Source organism: Doryrhamphus excisus, linkage group LG17, assembly GCF_037039965.1.
Source record: "Doryrhamphus excisus strain RoL-2023G ecotype Guam linkage group LG17, RoL_Dexc_Guam_v1.1, whole genome shotgun sequence".
Lineage (NCBI taxonomy): Eukaryota > Metazoa > Chordata > Actinopteri > Syngnathiformes > Syngnathidae > Doryrhamphus > Doryrhamphus excisus.
In genome coordinates this window covers 8,665,099-8,681,126 of record NC_136373.1, presented here as the reverse complement: position 1 = coordinate 8,681,126, position 16,028 = coordinate 8,665,099, and the positions used below count along the sequence as shown (strand labels likewise).

General features: G+C 43.7%; 1 protein-coding gene across 1 annotated transcript in view; it reads left to right on the top strand.

Moving 5' to 3' along the window:
* LOC131136967 (forkhead box protein J3-like) overlaps positions 1-16,028 on the top strand; it is a 37,322-nt gene that overhangs the window by 15,891 nt on the left and 5,403 nt on the right. The window contains exons 3-9 of the mRNA XM_058084352.2: positions 3,008-3,082; positions 4,841-4,924; positions 9,371-9,472; positions 11,222-11,344; positions 11,819-12,023; positions 13,792-14,001; positions 15,343-15,444. Coding sequence (XP_057940335.2) covers positions 3,008-3,082; positions 4,841-4,924; positions 9,371-9,472; positions 11,222-11,344; positions 11,819-12,023; positions 13,792-14,001; positions 15,343-15,444 — 901 coding nt within the window. The remainder of the gene's footprint in view (positions 1-3,007; positions 3,083-4,840; positions 4,925-9,370; positions 9,473-11,221; positions 11,345-11,818; positions 12,024-13,791; positions 14,002-15,342; positions 15,445-16,028) is intronic.

Below are 16,028 nucleotides of genomic sequence, written 5' to 3'. Positions count from 1 at the left end.
AAACTAATTCAGTGTAACTGATGAGAAATGGAAGAGGGGTAACATTAAATAGGCTTTGCTTCTTCCTACTCCTTCTCGGACGTGCCTGTGACTTATATTTGTGAAATATTTAAGTGTAAATTGTGTGCATGTTCAAAATGAATTAAACCAAACCACAAACTCACCTCTGAATCCTCATACTTTTGACTCCATGTGAATGAAAGCCTGAGCTGTCAGGCATCTTTCTTTGACATCCAGGATGCAATCACAAGCCCTGTTCCTGCATCTGATTCTTCCTCCTCCTCTTTCCCTTTCTGTCACATCTTCCCTCGGAAAGCCTCTGACAGAAGTTGTCACTTCTCCAGAATGTTTGGCTTGACACCACGATCAGCAGAAAGTGTGCCACCGTGACCTCTTGCTGCCCTGCAACCTAGATTGATCTGGCTCTTATTTTGGAAAGGCTGCATTGAAATAAAGGCTGAAAGTGGGCTAAGCTTATGTGACACAAGCAGGAGGCTTGCTAGCCTGTGAACGCCTTTCCAATGTTTGGCAGTGCTAGACAGTGGCAATAATAAATGAATTAATCACACAATAAATGGAAATTAACTTGATAATTTTGTCGGCATCCATATATTCCCATTTGCATGCATGTCTGTTTTCCTCATGTCTTGCCTCCAAACAGGCAGGAAGAGTTCATGGCTTGTTCCATAGAACAACGGCATGAACGGAATGAGCCCCTTCTTTTCACCAGAAGGCTAGACTAGTAGCACATACTACATAGAGAAGAGTTGAACGTAGTAGAAAGTAAATGCGTAGATTGCAATATATTATCATATAATTTTCATAGTTTTTCATTGTATTTTTCTTAGTAAAGTAAAGTTAAAATCTTGTCTGGTTTTCCAAGACCCAATCTCACTCTCGGCCAATGAAATGAGTGTCTCGTGACACCTCTACCAACAACCCATGAATCAGTCACCGTGCTCACACCCCCGCTCACGGCAGCTTCTATATTTCCTCTAGCATAGCACACCTTCCTTCTATTCTTCCTGTCTTACCTTTAAACTTCATAATTCAACCCTCTTCTCTGCAACCTGCTCTCCTTGCAGTATCGCCCTTCATTGAGAGCTTTCTTTACATCTCACCGACACCCTAATACAGTTATCCTGAAGGGCATGGCAGGTAGTCTTGGTGAATACAGCTTAGCGGGCTATCTGTGTGCCACACTCTACAGGACCCGGTGGCTTCCTGCAGACACACCCAGCAAAATTTGGTATTTCAACTCAGTCAATCTGAAATAATCCATTTCTCAGTCATCATAAAACCTTTTGTTGCATGTTTGTTCAAACAGACAATCCCAGTATGTCAGTTTAGGGGAAACAGCATTTTGGATGACCCCTTTTTTTATTGAACTTATGTAACCTACATGCTTGCAGCATTGAAACACGGTGCCGGCTTCCTTTGCCCTTGGCCAAAATATCCCTCTGATTTCTTTCACCAGCATTCCTCAAATGGACACACACATGCACACACTTGAACCTTATCGGCAGTACTTACCTTTAGTTGCTACACACTCATAATCTCAGATGCACACCCTCTCACAAACACACAGCATCACACACGGCATCCACCCCAAAGCGTGTCCCCAAAACCTTACTTTTTTGTCACATATCACATTATATCACATTGCATTTAGTCAAAAAGTCACCCATGCTTGTCAAAGCTGCCTTATGTAAGCAACCTCTTCGAGTCCAGGAGCTGCACCCCTCAGCAATCTGTATTAAGCAGCACAGGCACCCACTCATTTCGGAAGCACCAAGCAGTCATCATGAATAGTCAGAGGGAAGTCTACAGTGGAACGTCACGTTGTGAAGAAAATATAGACCTCTGATTTGATCACATTTTTAGCGCCTGTCCTGGTTAGTGTTTTTTGCTGACTGGAGAAAATTCACAATTCATCCGTAGCCCCACGCAGCCCCACGCAGCGAAAGTTCCTCCTGCACTAAAAGTGTCTGTGTGCTTTCGAATTCGTACCGAGGTGGTATACACACCATGTACAGATTTCCAAAATTTGGCAACATTTTTGCAAGTAAACAGCACACTTGCAAGTACAGCGGGTTGGGGGCCGTGGCTTAATGTTGCCGAGGTCTCCTTTTTGGTCTTCTTATTTTTGTATTTTGAACCTCTAATTAGAGCCTACCTTAAAATACCTTAAAATCTAACTGTGCAAATTTTTACATTTTGCAGTTTTTCAACCGGTCTTAAATTTTTTATCAGGAGTATACATGGCCAGACAGATTTTTCGGATTTCTCTACTCTATTACGATGTTACCACTGTGGTTTCTACATTCCCCGAACCCCCAACACATATTTTTCTCCTCGATGTGCACCGTAGGACGCAAATAGACTAGTCTGTACTTATACATGAGCTCAAAAAAAGCCCATGAGAAGCTCTGTGAATTGGGAAGATGGAGTGGAGAAATTCGGCCCATTCCTTCTCCCCTTCCTCCTCCTGCTCCTCCTCCTCCCCAGTGGTATTAATTAGCAACAGCAGATGAGTGGAGAAAAGGAGCCTGAAGGGAGAGCAGGTTCATGTCAGGTTGGCTTGCAGTGATATGAAAACATCTTTCTCTGTCTGTCTTACACACAAATCAGAAGGTGCATCGCAGAAGTGGATTTGTGCATTCACACACACAGTCACATATTGTATGGTCATATTGTGTCAACCTTGCCCCCCCCCCCCCATCCGATTTATTCAGTCATGCGTAACTATGACCCACCGACCCTCCTTTCTTCAACAGGATTGCTCTACCTTCAGGTGTCCCAGTCTTGACTTGATGGCGGCACTGACACATCTGATTCAGTGTTTACGTATATGCTATATGCACCCACTCGGGGCTGGCCCTGGCCCTGAGCACAGGGGTGCTGCCTGCACTACAACTGCACTACAGTTGTGGAATGAGCTTATTGTATTAATTGGAAGCATTTCCTTCATGTCGGGTTTTAAAAACATTCCTCTTCTCCCTTGCAGAATTCAATACGACACAACCTGTCCTTGAACAAGTGTTTTCTGAAAGTGCCTCGGTCCAAAGACGACCCAGGGAAGGTAAGTCCTTGGCCAACAATGCAACTCGCATGATGAACATGATTAGGATGACTTATCACATGTTTTTAATTTTTTTTAATCACATGTTTAGATGCCCTCATGCCACATTTGTTCAATCGGACGGGGGGAGGGGGGCTGCTGTGCTGGCAGGATTTTCCATTGAAAAATGAATTAGAGCGAAGATGTTTCAATAATTCACAGTGAATCCTTGAGCTGGAGTAGTCGGCAAAGACACACAAAGCGAGCAGCTCATCCTGGTTTAGCCGGACTCGGACCTGACCGGCACCTTAATTCGCACCTTGGATCGAACAGGTCGATACGAGAATGTAACGTGGATTCTTTGAAGCCATGGAGGGGGGCGAGAAGCTAAATCATGCATGTGCTTACGTTAATTGGCTGTGTACTGTTCAGTGATGTGGGACTGAGAGACGGGGGGAGGAGATGAGGCAAAGATGAGGGAGCTAAGAAAGAGAGGGGGGAAGATGCTGGGGAAAAAGCTGTGTGTGTCTGCATGTGTGTGTGCGCGTGGCCCGAATCCTCCTCCTGAATTTTTCTCTTCTGCTTTGGACCTCCTTGGAAATGGAAAGAAAGAAAATGAAAGGGAGAGAGACCAGGAGGAAATCAAGCAACTCAAAGCAATTGATTTGCTCCTCTCTCCTTGTTTATTTGGGAGCTGGTGTTTGTGAGTGGAGGAAGGAAGCAGCAGCAACCATGTAAAAGTGGAGGAACTCAATTGGCTGCAGACGTGGAAAAACAGTAGATGAGAACATCTTCACTGTCTGCACTGAGAATTGGCCTCATAACATGGACAGGTCTTCCACTTTCATACTTAGGGAGTGGGGGCAAATACACTCCGGATCTACGTGTGAATGCGGTCTAACTGTCCCAGGTAATGTTACTGTAGTTATACGTGTAAACCACATGACAAAACTGTAGTTCATGCACACTGACAGTCAATAGAAACGTTGAGACCATATTTTGCTGGATTTTCCAAAATCTAACGTTTCAAGAATAATTTAAAAATAAAAACTTAACAAGAGAAAATGGCGCCTGATAAACACAAAGTCACAACAGTCAATTTTCAATCTGCTGAATCGGGTGTTGCTCCTGCCGGGTGTTTCCTATGCTATACATAGGAGTTGTCCCTCTCTCTCTCTCTTTCTCTCCCTGAACGCGGTCGATCGTGGCGTTCATGCACGTTTGTGATTGTGGCTTGGGAACAATACATACGCCTGGCTATATCAAACCGGCCTCCACCATACCCTGTTACTCATGTGATCGACGTGGCATGATGCTGTTCACTGGACTAACAATGCTGGCCTTGTCTGGGCCTTTATATAGCCTCCAAAAGCAATCCTCAAATTATACAGACACCCACTGACTATTACACAATGTGTTTGGTCCATAAAAAGTCCATAAGCAATTAGGGAATATTTGAAAAAATGTACATTTGCAAGTCCAAATCTAGTACAAAGTTAAGTACAAAACTACAGTTTAGTAAGTGTAGAAATAAGTCTTGAATGGGGACTTACACCTTTCTACTAACGTAGGAGCGCTAATATCAGGCGGTAGGGCATTCCACATTATTGGAGCCCGAATAGAAAAGTCTCTAGATCCCGCATACTTCTAACTGGCTCTTGGGATTGTGGAAAGACAAGCGTAGGTTTCTGGACGAAGAATAGGGTACAGCAAGGTCAACCAAGGTGTAAAAATGATGCCAAATAGCTGCTTCCGACAAATGTGATTTTTCATTTTCAGGGTTCCTATTGGGCCATAGACACCAACCCTAAGGACGACACGGCACCCAGCAGGCCAAAGAAGAGGCCGCGGTCTGGGGAAAGAGTAAGTTGTGCTTCCACTGCTCTGTTTGTCTTTGTCTTTGCTCTGGGATAGATATGCTATAGGATACAAAGCACACATCAAAAATGGCTAGAACCAAGAGGCTATGGTTTTTGAAAGATGGCTGGGATTGAGTGAGTTATGTATGACCCCATCTCTCCTGTGTGGCTTGGGTAGATGAGCTTCTTGTAAGCCAGTTGATTTTTGGTTTTCCACACTGATGAGGGTGTTGGAGATACCTTATGTCTTATACTACGCTCATCTTTAATGCACAAAATGTATCAAGGTTTCCCCCACAGCCTTCAGTTTTTCTGTATGCTATGTTTAATTCTTATTTTCTTTATTTTAGAATTGCTTTGTTTGTTTGTTATATTTATTGACAAATTGCCTTCTAGCAATTTTCTTTTTTCTATTACATTTAAAATTCATGTAATCTGTATACACAACAGCCGAGCAGATTTCTGTTTTGCATTTTGTTCCCTTCCTGTACAGAAAATGAACCAAACTATCACCATACCGAAATGACTATTTTACACATTCCCCAGCATCTTGCAGTCGCTACATGTTATTTTCTTTCAGATCAAGCGGAGCTGACCTAGATGTAAGTGTGTGCTAATTGCAGGCTGCTACACTTGCCATGTTGAAGATGTCATACACAAAAAAACAGCAGGTACAAGCGTCTGAGCAGAGCAAGCGGGGAATGAAAAATGGGTTTTGGAGGAAGTGATTGACAGCAAGCGTGCCTATAAATATATGTAACCCCGCATCAACCCAGCAGACTGCGGCTGGTTGAGTCGTGAACCTTGTGAATTTCAACACAAAGAGAGCACACTGAGCTCTTCATTGCAGCTGTCACCTTTCTCAGAGTCTCTGTATCGAGAGTATGTACTCTGAATATTGTAGCTTTTAAAGCCGATTACCATACTGCTCAGCACCCTGGAAGAACGATTGATTGGTGAAATTCCTTCACTGATCCAGATTGATAACTGCTTCATTATTCACCTTCGTACAAAGAGGTGCCTTAAGTGCGAAGACATCCATTCATTCAACCCAGTTAAAAAGTTGTAATTATTAAAATTTTTCACTGTTGAATCTTAAAAAGGTTCTAAGTTGAGCTTGAAAATGAAAAAAAGAATAAATGGGAGTATGTGTGTTCATCAGCTGACCACAAGTTAAATACCATGGGCTCTAATTTCGTAGTGCCCCTGCCCTGTGCCACGCGTGCGCTGCGACAACAGGGTGTGGCCAGCGCACTTTGCAGCACAGCCGCACCTCAGTCCCTTTCTTTCCCTTATGCCGTACACAGAGCTAATGTGGGCTATTTCAGGGATTTCAATCTTGGGTCTTCAATCTTTTGGAGGCCTCACTGGAGCTGCAACGAAGCTGGATCGGATTCAGTGTGAGCACAGGGTTAAGTCCATACTGTATGTTTCGACACAAGCAAATGTTTCCATTGTCAGACCCTTTAAATCTTATACAATATACTCGATCTCATTTTCTTATTCCATTCATCAATTTGTTGGTAAAAATGCTGGAGTGATTGGGTATCATAAACAAATTTGACATTCCTCGTCTAATGGTTTAAGGAACGTTAAATAAAACGGTGATAAAGTCAGATGTTAACGGAAACGTAAGTCACAGGGGTCGGTTAAGGTAATGAAACCTCAGCCTGTTGTAGGATCAGGAAAGTATAAAGAGCTCATCTAGAACTGAGAACTGACACCAACTGGCCGACTGTTACATCACACAGCAGCCTAACTGGCACTGCTTTTCTGTGCAGTTTGTGCTATAAATGCCTGAGCTCACTTGTTTTTTCATGTACACTCCAACACACACACACACACACACACACACACACACAAACTGTGTGTGTCATTTCATTAAAAAAACCTTCAGACTCTTTAATCATAGCACGGCAAAACTGGTCTCCTCTCTTCTTCTGCTGCATCCTGATCATTATCTCTCAGCCTGTGTGTGTCTGTGTGTGTCTCTGCCGGCATACCTGCTTACCGCCAGGCTGGAGCCCTCGTGTCTCAAGGGGGGGTGAGGGGGGGGATTCAGGCTGCAGGCGATCTCGTAGTGACAAAGTGCACAATCACACCTTTTGGCGGTAAACGACAGAGGGGGCATGAGAAATGACTGGAAGAGGGCGGAAGGAGAGAATCTGTAGAGGGATGAGACAACAAGACGAGATGGAGACTTCAAGGTGGGGAGTGGGAAAAAGTCACTCTGCAAGGGAAAATAGATAACAAGGAGATGAAGGAGCGCAGGGAGAGTATTCTAGGCTTGTGTTCCAGTTAATTACCACACAAGGCCTGAGGCGAGCGTTAGATATATTTTCTTCACTTTTTATAATTACAAACATTAATTAATTCCAAGGCTTGTCATCTCGTCTTACATGGATGGGCCCTTCGACCCCTTTTCTTACGCCTCACTTCCAGTGCTGGCAGACACACTGGGGGCTGTCATACGGGCTGAGGGGAGGCAGGAAGGTTTGAAATGCAAAGCGTTATCAGAATTTAAAAAAAGGTTGGCTAAATATGTTGGGCTGTTTCTTCGGGGTGTTGTCACCTCCTGGCTTGGCTTGAAGTCATCACCGGCAGGGCTAAGCAACAACTGCATGGATGTATTGTCTCAGTGTGTGTAGACAGGCAGTGTAACGGCACGTCTCGGCTTAATCACTCCCTTTATTTGCTCATAGGCTTCTCTCTCTCGGCCTGTCTGCCACCACTCAATTATCTCTCTTCCCTTCTTCCACTTCCCTCCGCATCCTGCCGCTGTCTGCTTTGTAACTGCCTCCACCGGGGAGACAGCATCCCATTTCTTTAGGAGTTTATCATAAATTAAAGATTGCATTGTTACCAACCAATCCTCTTACTGTAAGCAGTTTGGGAAGGCAGCAAAGAAAGCAGCCTTGAAACCTAAAAGGAAGAAAAAAATATAATCCACCTCCTTTTTTTCCCGGTGTCAAATTAGCTCCACATTGATCCCTGGCTAGTTCCTTGTAGCTTCATATTCCGTTAGCCCTTCTGCAGCTCTCTGAGGACACCAGGCAATGAACTCCTGCTGAATACATTGTCTAATGCTTGAATAATGCATGAGGATGCCTTGATGCATCTTAGCGAGTGTGATGTGTCCACTTTCTGGGCTGCTTAAGTGTCCGGCAATTTAAATGAAGTGTGCCTCCAATAGTTGACACAGTTGGGCCCGCCGGCGCTCTGGTGATTCAGGAGGCTCCGGACATAATCATGAAGTTGCAGCATTCGGACATTTCTCATAAGCAATGTCATGTTTCATTTCCTCCCTCGTTTTTATTCTCACGCTCCTCTGCTTATTGCTTCACACTCTTATTCTGCTTATTTCTAATTAGCAAAGATCATGAATGAATTCAAAGGCAACAACACTCCAACCAGTGACCGAAGTCATTTAAAGAACAATGCTGCATACGAGGGATACCTGGATTAAATATAGGCCGAACACAATCATAATGGTTTGGTTTATCATGAATATGCAAACAGGTCACTTAGCAGTAGCACCAAAAAGGAGTAGGATTTTTTATTGTATCATTTTTTATTGGCCATTATGGGAATAAAAGAAGAGAAATTCATGGTTTGGCCCCCTTTCCCCCCCTGACTTCAACCCAATTCAGAACCTATGGTGTATCGTCTAGCAACAAACCTAGTAGGGTGGGCGGCAGATCACAACCTAACAGCAGCTGTGGGATTCTGAGCTATTCTGACATCTTGCAAAGAAATTCAAGCAGAAATGTTCCAAAATCTCACAAGTTGAAGGTAAGAGTTGTGAAGGTTATATCAAAGGGCTCTTATGTTAACATGTAACTTGGCCTGACCGTGGCCCGGCGACTCAGAGAAATCAAACATTTTCAGTCATGTTCTTGTTATGATAGTCTATTCCAAGGGTCAGCGATGTTTTTTCTAGTGAGAGCTACTTTACACAATGAAAATGCCCAAGATTATTTTAATAACATTTCCATGGCTTATTTCAACCCAACCCAATATCCTTGTTTTACCAGAAAATTAACACAACGTATCCTCACATTTTGCCCCAGGCACCACATTGGTACCCCTGGGCTATACTACATTCAATGATAAATTGCTATCATTGGCTGACAACAAGCAGTCAGAAGTCGTTATCAGTAACCATGTCAGTCAGTATAAGCAGGCTTTTTTTTCCACCAACATGGAAGTTGACCTTTCATTGTTTCAGCTTTCAGATCAATGCTAGAGTAGCGTGTGATGTTTCATTGTGTCCCCCCCCGTTGTTTGCCTTGAATTCCTTGTTACTGTGTGAAAGTGCACATGAATAAATGCCAGCTGTAGTAACTCTGTAGGATCTGTGTGTGATTTCGGGGATTAAACTTGTTGGATGTTCTGAGTTATGAAGGACTTGGATGGATGGATAATATTTTTTTCCTCTGTCTCGTTGCAGGCATCAACCCCTTACAGCCTGGAGTCCGAGTCTCTGCGAATGGAATGCATCATGTCAGGTGCAGCATCTCCAACTCTGGCCATCAATGCCGTAACAAACAAGGTAGGACGGTGAGCGTACAAACTCCAAAAGCATCAACTGCGTCCCTAAAAATTACAGTTTGATCAATGGAAAGATTGTCACCTAAGCTAAACCTGACTTGTATTTATTGAAACATCCAATTACCAATATCTTGGTTCTAATACTGCAGTGCTCAGATATGCACTGATAAAATAGTCTGACTATTTTTGCATACTTTTCTGGTAAAATGAAATCCTGGAGGCATTGCCCTTTTGATCAATGTAAGATTCATTAAACTTGCCAAAAGAGTGAGTTCTTTAATAAAATAGTTATCATCCTACATCTCCAACCTTTTTACTCTCCACTTGTATGAAGGCCGTTTTCGCTTTGCCAAAAAGATCGGCCTTCAAATCAAATTGAGGCTGCATTTGTTAAATAGTAGATTGACTTAAGGTCAGAGAAAAATCAAACCCTTAAAAGCATAAATCTCTTTCTAGGCTTCATAAATATGGACTGCAACGTAAGCATTCCAAGCAACAAGCATTGTTTTATGGATTTTTATTGTTACACTCGACCTCGTGCAATGAAATGTCAGAGAAGCCGACCTGGTTGTGACCATTTGTGTGGGGGGTCAAGCTGAGCCCGCCGAGGTGCACACACACACACACACGCACGCACACAGGCACGGTGTGTGGTAAATTACATCTGACCCTTATCAAAGATCAAATTTACACCAACGACAGCGGCATCAGCTCTCCAAACACATCCAGTGTTTGTGCCTGCTGTGAATGTCTTGACATATTTTCTTTCTTAGTTTTTTTGCTCTTCCTTCCATAAGTGTCTGGAGAGGAGTCGATGATTTGTAGAGGTCATTAAAGGGGACCTATTATGCTTTTTCCCCCCTTTCTGACCCATAAATGTAGTTCAAATGTTGTATTCTGGTGGTAAAAGATGCCAAAGTTTCAGATAATGAGGTTTGCGTATTTGGAAGTGAGCCCTGAAAGACGTTTGGGATGGCACAAAACACACTGTTTCAAAAAGCGTGAAACTGCCCCATTGTGATGTCACAGAGGAGCGGACTTCCTTATATGGGCGTGGCTGTGAGCCAGATAAGCGCTTTGATTTGACCCTCCTGCCCCCGGTTCTCTGTGTACTTGCTCGCAATGGCTTGTTCGGAAAGCCACATTTGTTTCCAATTCCTAAAGACGCCACCATTAGGCACAAGTGGTTGGAGTTCCTGATTCCCTACCAGCAAAGGAAATGGATTTTAATCTGTCCACGGCATTTCACACTGGACTGTTTAGTGAACAAAGTCACATAGTGACACAACATCAAAACATTTTGACTTGCAGTGCTTACACAGTCCCAAATGGACAATGCATTTTGGAAAGAAATGTAGTTTTGACATGAGTGAAGTGTTTTGGGAGACATGAACTTTTGCAGGTCAACCGTGGTGTTGTGCTGATCCATCCAAATATATGTTGGCAGAAAAAAAATACAGAAAATCAGACAAAGCAATTGAGAAGTCTTTGCTTTATGGTGGCACTGACTACTTATATTGGGAAGGAATTAGCTTTGAAGCATGAGTGAACGCTTCTCTCTTTTCGATATTTGGCTGAGTGGGATGCTGCAACAGACTCTTGATGTACTTGGGTGTCTCGGAGGATTCTTTCTCAGTGATTCAATACAATCCAGAGGCATTGCTCTTAAATGCATTCTGATACTTTCGACAGAGCTGACAGTCATTAGTTCATCTACCAGCAATGTGTAACATACTGTATGTGTGTGTAGGTAGCACTGTACAACCCAGAAGCAGAGGACTGTGAGAGTCCCGGGAGTCTTGGTGGAAGCCTGAGCAACAGTCTCTCTGAGCAGAGCATGGCGTCTGTCAACCTCAACAACATCAACTCCACCGTAAGCCACAATTTGCACCGTTTCCAATAAATGTAACTAATGATCTCATCACTTCCTTGATTCATTTGGTCCAGCACGAAGCTGTTGACTCTTTGTCCAGTCCGAGCCTGGCCAAGGGCTCGTTATAAATGAGTATCGGTTGGCTCACATGGCCATACATAAAAAGTGTTTGTGGGTGTTTTGGTGGGTTTCTGGAGCAGAATAATTGGTTTACTGTAAATGATTTCCTATGACAAAGATGTCATTTGGTTTGAAATAGATTTTCCACATTTCGGTTTTCCTCTGACATTTTGGAAGTGATTAATAATAAAAACTAAAGTTCTACTTGTTATTTAATTATTAACATGTTTTTAAATACAAAGAGATAACCTTCAAAATAAGAATTTTTAAAAATTATTTTCAGATAAAAACTAATCCAAACTTATCCATAAACTAACAATGGTACTTCATCTTTCCCTTCTCTATCTACCACAGGTTAATAGTCACCCCGAGCCGTCGTCCCAGTCCCTGAGTCTGCAGCCGCCACCCCAGCCCGCGCCTCCTCCCCCACAACCCCAGTACGGTCCACCCGTCCCAGAGTCACGGGACAAGCACCTCTGCTTCTCGGACTTTGAGGACCTGAGCGCGTCCTTCCGCATCCTGTATAAGTGCGTCTTTGAGCAGTCTTTCTCGCAGCAGGGTGGGTGTCGGTTCTTCTTTTGTTGGCAGATTACACTTATCTGTTCATGTTGGCCCATCCAACGTCTACGCTTACACTCGTTCATTGAAGAAGAGCATGAAAAAATGTCCTGCATGTCAAGTTTCCAGCACATAATTAACTGTCAAGCTTAAGCTCCTGAAATTGATGTGCAACTTTAATATTGCTTTCACAGCACCGCATTAACCTCCCAGCTCACACGCTAGCCCTGCCTCTATTGTATTTTAATAAACAAACAATCTGCTGTTCCGCATATCTGCATTTTACGGGCCGCTCAGTCAAACGAGCAAAGGCAATTAAGAACGAAGAATTCATCGGAAGGCAAGAAAGAAGACAAACACATCTGCAGCTTTGATAGCAGCTAATTAGATTGCTTCTAAAGTTTGTAAAGCATCTCGCTAATTGCTTCCTGAAGCTTTCAGGTCACCCGGCCTCCTCCCACTTGGGCCTCCGAACCATCCCAGCATCCTCTGATAACATCCCCATTATCTCTCCCACCTCCTCCAGCGGCATGCATCCCCTTGTTCAGAGGAGATTGATGCGCTCTGCTGAGCTCCACAGCTGCTTCCTGGATTCTCCCTCTGACAAGGTCTCCTTCAATTTATGGTCAGGGTGGTGATGATGATGTTGGAATACCACTGTAGATGAAGCCACACTTGCAAGTGCATGCTGTCTACTTGCAAAATTGGGGGATCCGTACGTGGTCGGGAAGACAGCCACAGTTCAGGTTTGGGAGACACAACCTAGACAGGACGTAGCACCTCTAGTGTAGAAGGAACTGACCCCCCCATACCTCCCACGCCCTGTACTGTTTGGTTTGGTCACATGGTGGACATTTGAAGTCTGAGCAGCGTGGGGGTGCCAGCATGGGGGTGCGAGTATCCCACATGTAGAGGGCACCCATCTTCCCACACATCCCGAATGAAGATGAGCGCTGAACACAAATTCTCCAAGTTGCCGTATCAGAATCCGGAATCTGGAGCCTATCCCAGCTGACTTCGGGCACCCTGGACCGGTGGCAGACAAACCACTATACATGAATCTATCCCATTGGGTATACAATAACAGCACCAATAAAATCAACTGTTAAAATGAAATAGTCTTTCAAAGATGGTGATGAAATGGAATAGTTGCCAGAGAGCAGAGGCTATGAAAGACCGAATATAAAAAAGTGTTTATCGGCAGGTAGAGCGAAACGACTTCCTGTTGGCAGTTGTGAAGCTTCCCAGTCGACGACGCTCTCAGACTTATGGGGGTCCTTATGAACTTTACGGTGACAAAAACAGCTGCCCTCCTCTCGTTTCACTTCAGTGGTCTTTGACGAGGTCTTAACAGTGCAGTGGAGACGGCTCCCATCACCGATGAGAAGAAAGGAGCAGTCAAGAGGCCAAAAGACTCAAGTTTACAAAGACATTTTGATTGATTTGTGCTAATAATTAGTGCTGCCAAGAGATTTAAAGAATGGAGAGATGAATTAATTATGAACTCTGTTTAATTGATGTCATTAGTCTTTCTATTCTCATTTAAATATTGCTGAAAAAAGCCCTTACTATGAGGTATTTACATTACATTATTACATGACATTACGTTATATTCTTTACATTATTGTGGCTGATCCAAAATATTGATATTGTTTTTGGGAATCCATCTGTCAAACAAACTGTTATGCACCAATTCTTATGTCTTCATATCTATTGTTCTCATTGTTTTCACCCTTGTTCAACATCCTCACCCTTCTTGTTCCTTTCAGCTTTGATGGGGATGCCAGGCGACTCCAACCAGCAGGCAAGGACCGCCTGCTCCTACCAGCACTCACCTGCTACGGGAAACGATGTCGGCCACCATCACCAACACAACCCCCACCATCCACACCTCCCCCAGCAGCACCTCTCCAGCCACGGCCCACAGCACCCATCCCTCTCCCACCAGAGTCATGGTGGACAGAGTTGCCCGAACACAGGTAAGGATGTCAGACATAGAATATGTTCATTTTTGCTTCTCTGATGGACACAGTTTTCAAGCAATGTTCTTTACTTTTATACTGTACAAAACGCTACACTTAAAGGGGATATATTATGCACATTTTTTTGTCCCTTTGTATTGAGATGTGGACTCCTATAGAACAGCTACATGTGATCACTGCACAGAAATTCTCAGTCTTTCAGAATCTGCACCTACTCCAGCTCCAGCTGTATTTCCTTGGATTTCCAAAACCGTCTTTTAATTTATTCCGCTCACAGCCCGCCTCCAGGCACGCCCACTCAGCTGTGATTGGTCACACTCCCAAGCGCTCCGGACTACTGCTGAATCCCACGTTCTAATTTTGTGGGAATAGTAGTTGATGATAAATGAATGAACCCTTGAGAAGGGGTTAGGAGCTACTGGTAGCTCAAGAGCTCCTGGTTGGAGACCCCTGACCCCTGTGGCAATCGTGCCACAACATCAGTAGTGTACATTTTTTCATTAAGTGTTTTTTGCGGAGGAGAAGCTGGACGTCACGGTGCTGCCTCCACCTCGCTTGCACGAGGAGGAGCACTGCTTGTCGGACACACTTTGTCAGAAGCACAGTAGGTGTCGTGGGGCTCAGGAGAACCAGGTCTGGAGCACCTGCCTCCACCTTGCCTGCCTGAGGAGGAGCACTCTTTGTCGGACACACTTTGTGTTTTGAATACCAGCATTGTCAAAAAGGTTTAAAATGAAGAAACTGGAAACGATCCATGGATATGCAACATTAGCTAGTTTCTTCGCCTCCTCTTCTTCATACAGCATCTTTTTACCAATTCTCGTAAAAGCAGCACAGCCTGCCAGTGCACACTCGAGATTATGTTTCATATTTAATGGATATTGATGCCCCACAATGCCAAGCAGTAATTCTACCTTCATTTGGATGCCTCGGTTTGGTCTGTCTGCACACACTCCCTTTGCTTTTCCTCTGCACTCGTCGATCTGTCAGAGAGCTTCATATAAGGAGGAGGCATTCACCAACACGTCTGTTCTATTCATATTCTCCCTGACTTTTCTTCTGTGTTGACATTAAATGACTCAGTTTATGATTCCCTCCTCCAAGCTGAGGATGAATATAAGCAATCTGCCTGTCTTTGATCCAATGTCTGAGAATCTATTGTTTTGTGGAAGCAGTGGGAAAGATCCTAACCTCTTTATTGTGCACAAAGGCAGCCTGTAGCTTTGCGAGGGTGTGCCACCTTGTGGTTTAGTCCTCTACTGTACTCAGGCTCATGTTTGTATACATAGAGTAGTCCAAACCTTTTGAATCCATTTGCATTGTGTGTGTTTCTTCCAGGCATGTCTTCAGATTGGTACCCAAATCTGGACTGGCTGAAGGAGAGCTGTCGCATTGCTACCAGCTACAATTGGGCTAATGTAGACCTCTCCCCCTTTCAAGGTAACATAGTCACACTAAAATATATATATTAGAGAGGATTTGATCTGGCAGAAATGGGACACTGACGTACACGCTCAAATTGTAAAGCAGATTTATTTATTTTTGGCAAACTTTTCAAATGGGATGTCAGCATCCCAAAGACAGGGTAATGTAGTATTATGATCACTAGGAGACAGTAATCTTACATTGATGAGACATTACATTACATGACATTATCTTCACACTGTATGGAATCTGACATACCAGTGTAAAGATTTTCTCCTCCCATTCCATGTGGAAGTGGTAGCTTCTTCATTCTTTCTTTTTATCCACTCAGTTTGAAACCCTTTCTCTCACTCCACTCAGCTGTACTCTTAATGACATACCTCAGAGATCCTCACATACAACAGATGCTGAAAATGAATTAAAGGGGACCTATTATGCTCATTTTTTGGCCCTTTGTATTGAGTTGTGGATTCCTATAGAGCAGCTACACACGATAATCAGCATAGAACGGGTTCTAGTGCTTCCAGAAACTGCACCTATTCAGCTGTATTTCTTTGGATTTTGTGGTTCCTGCGAAAACGGTCTGTTTTAATGTATTC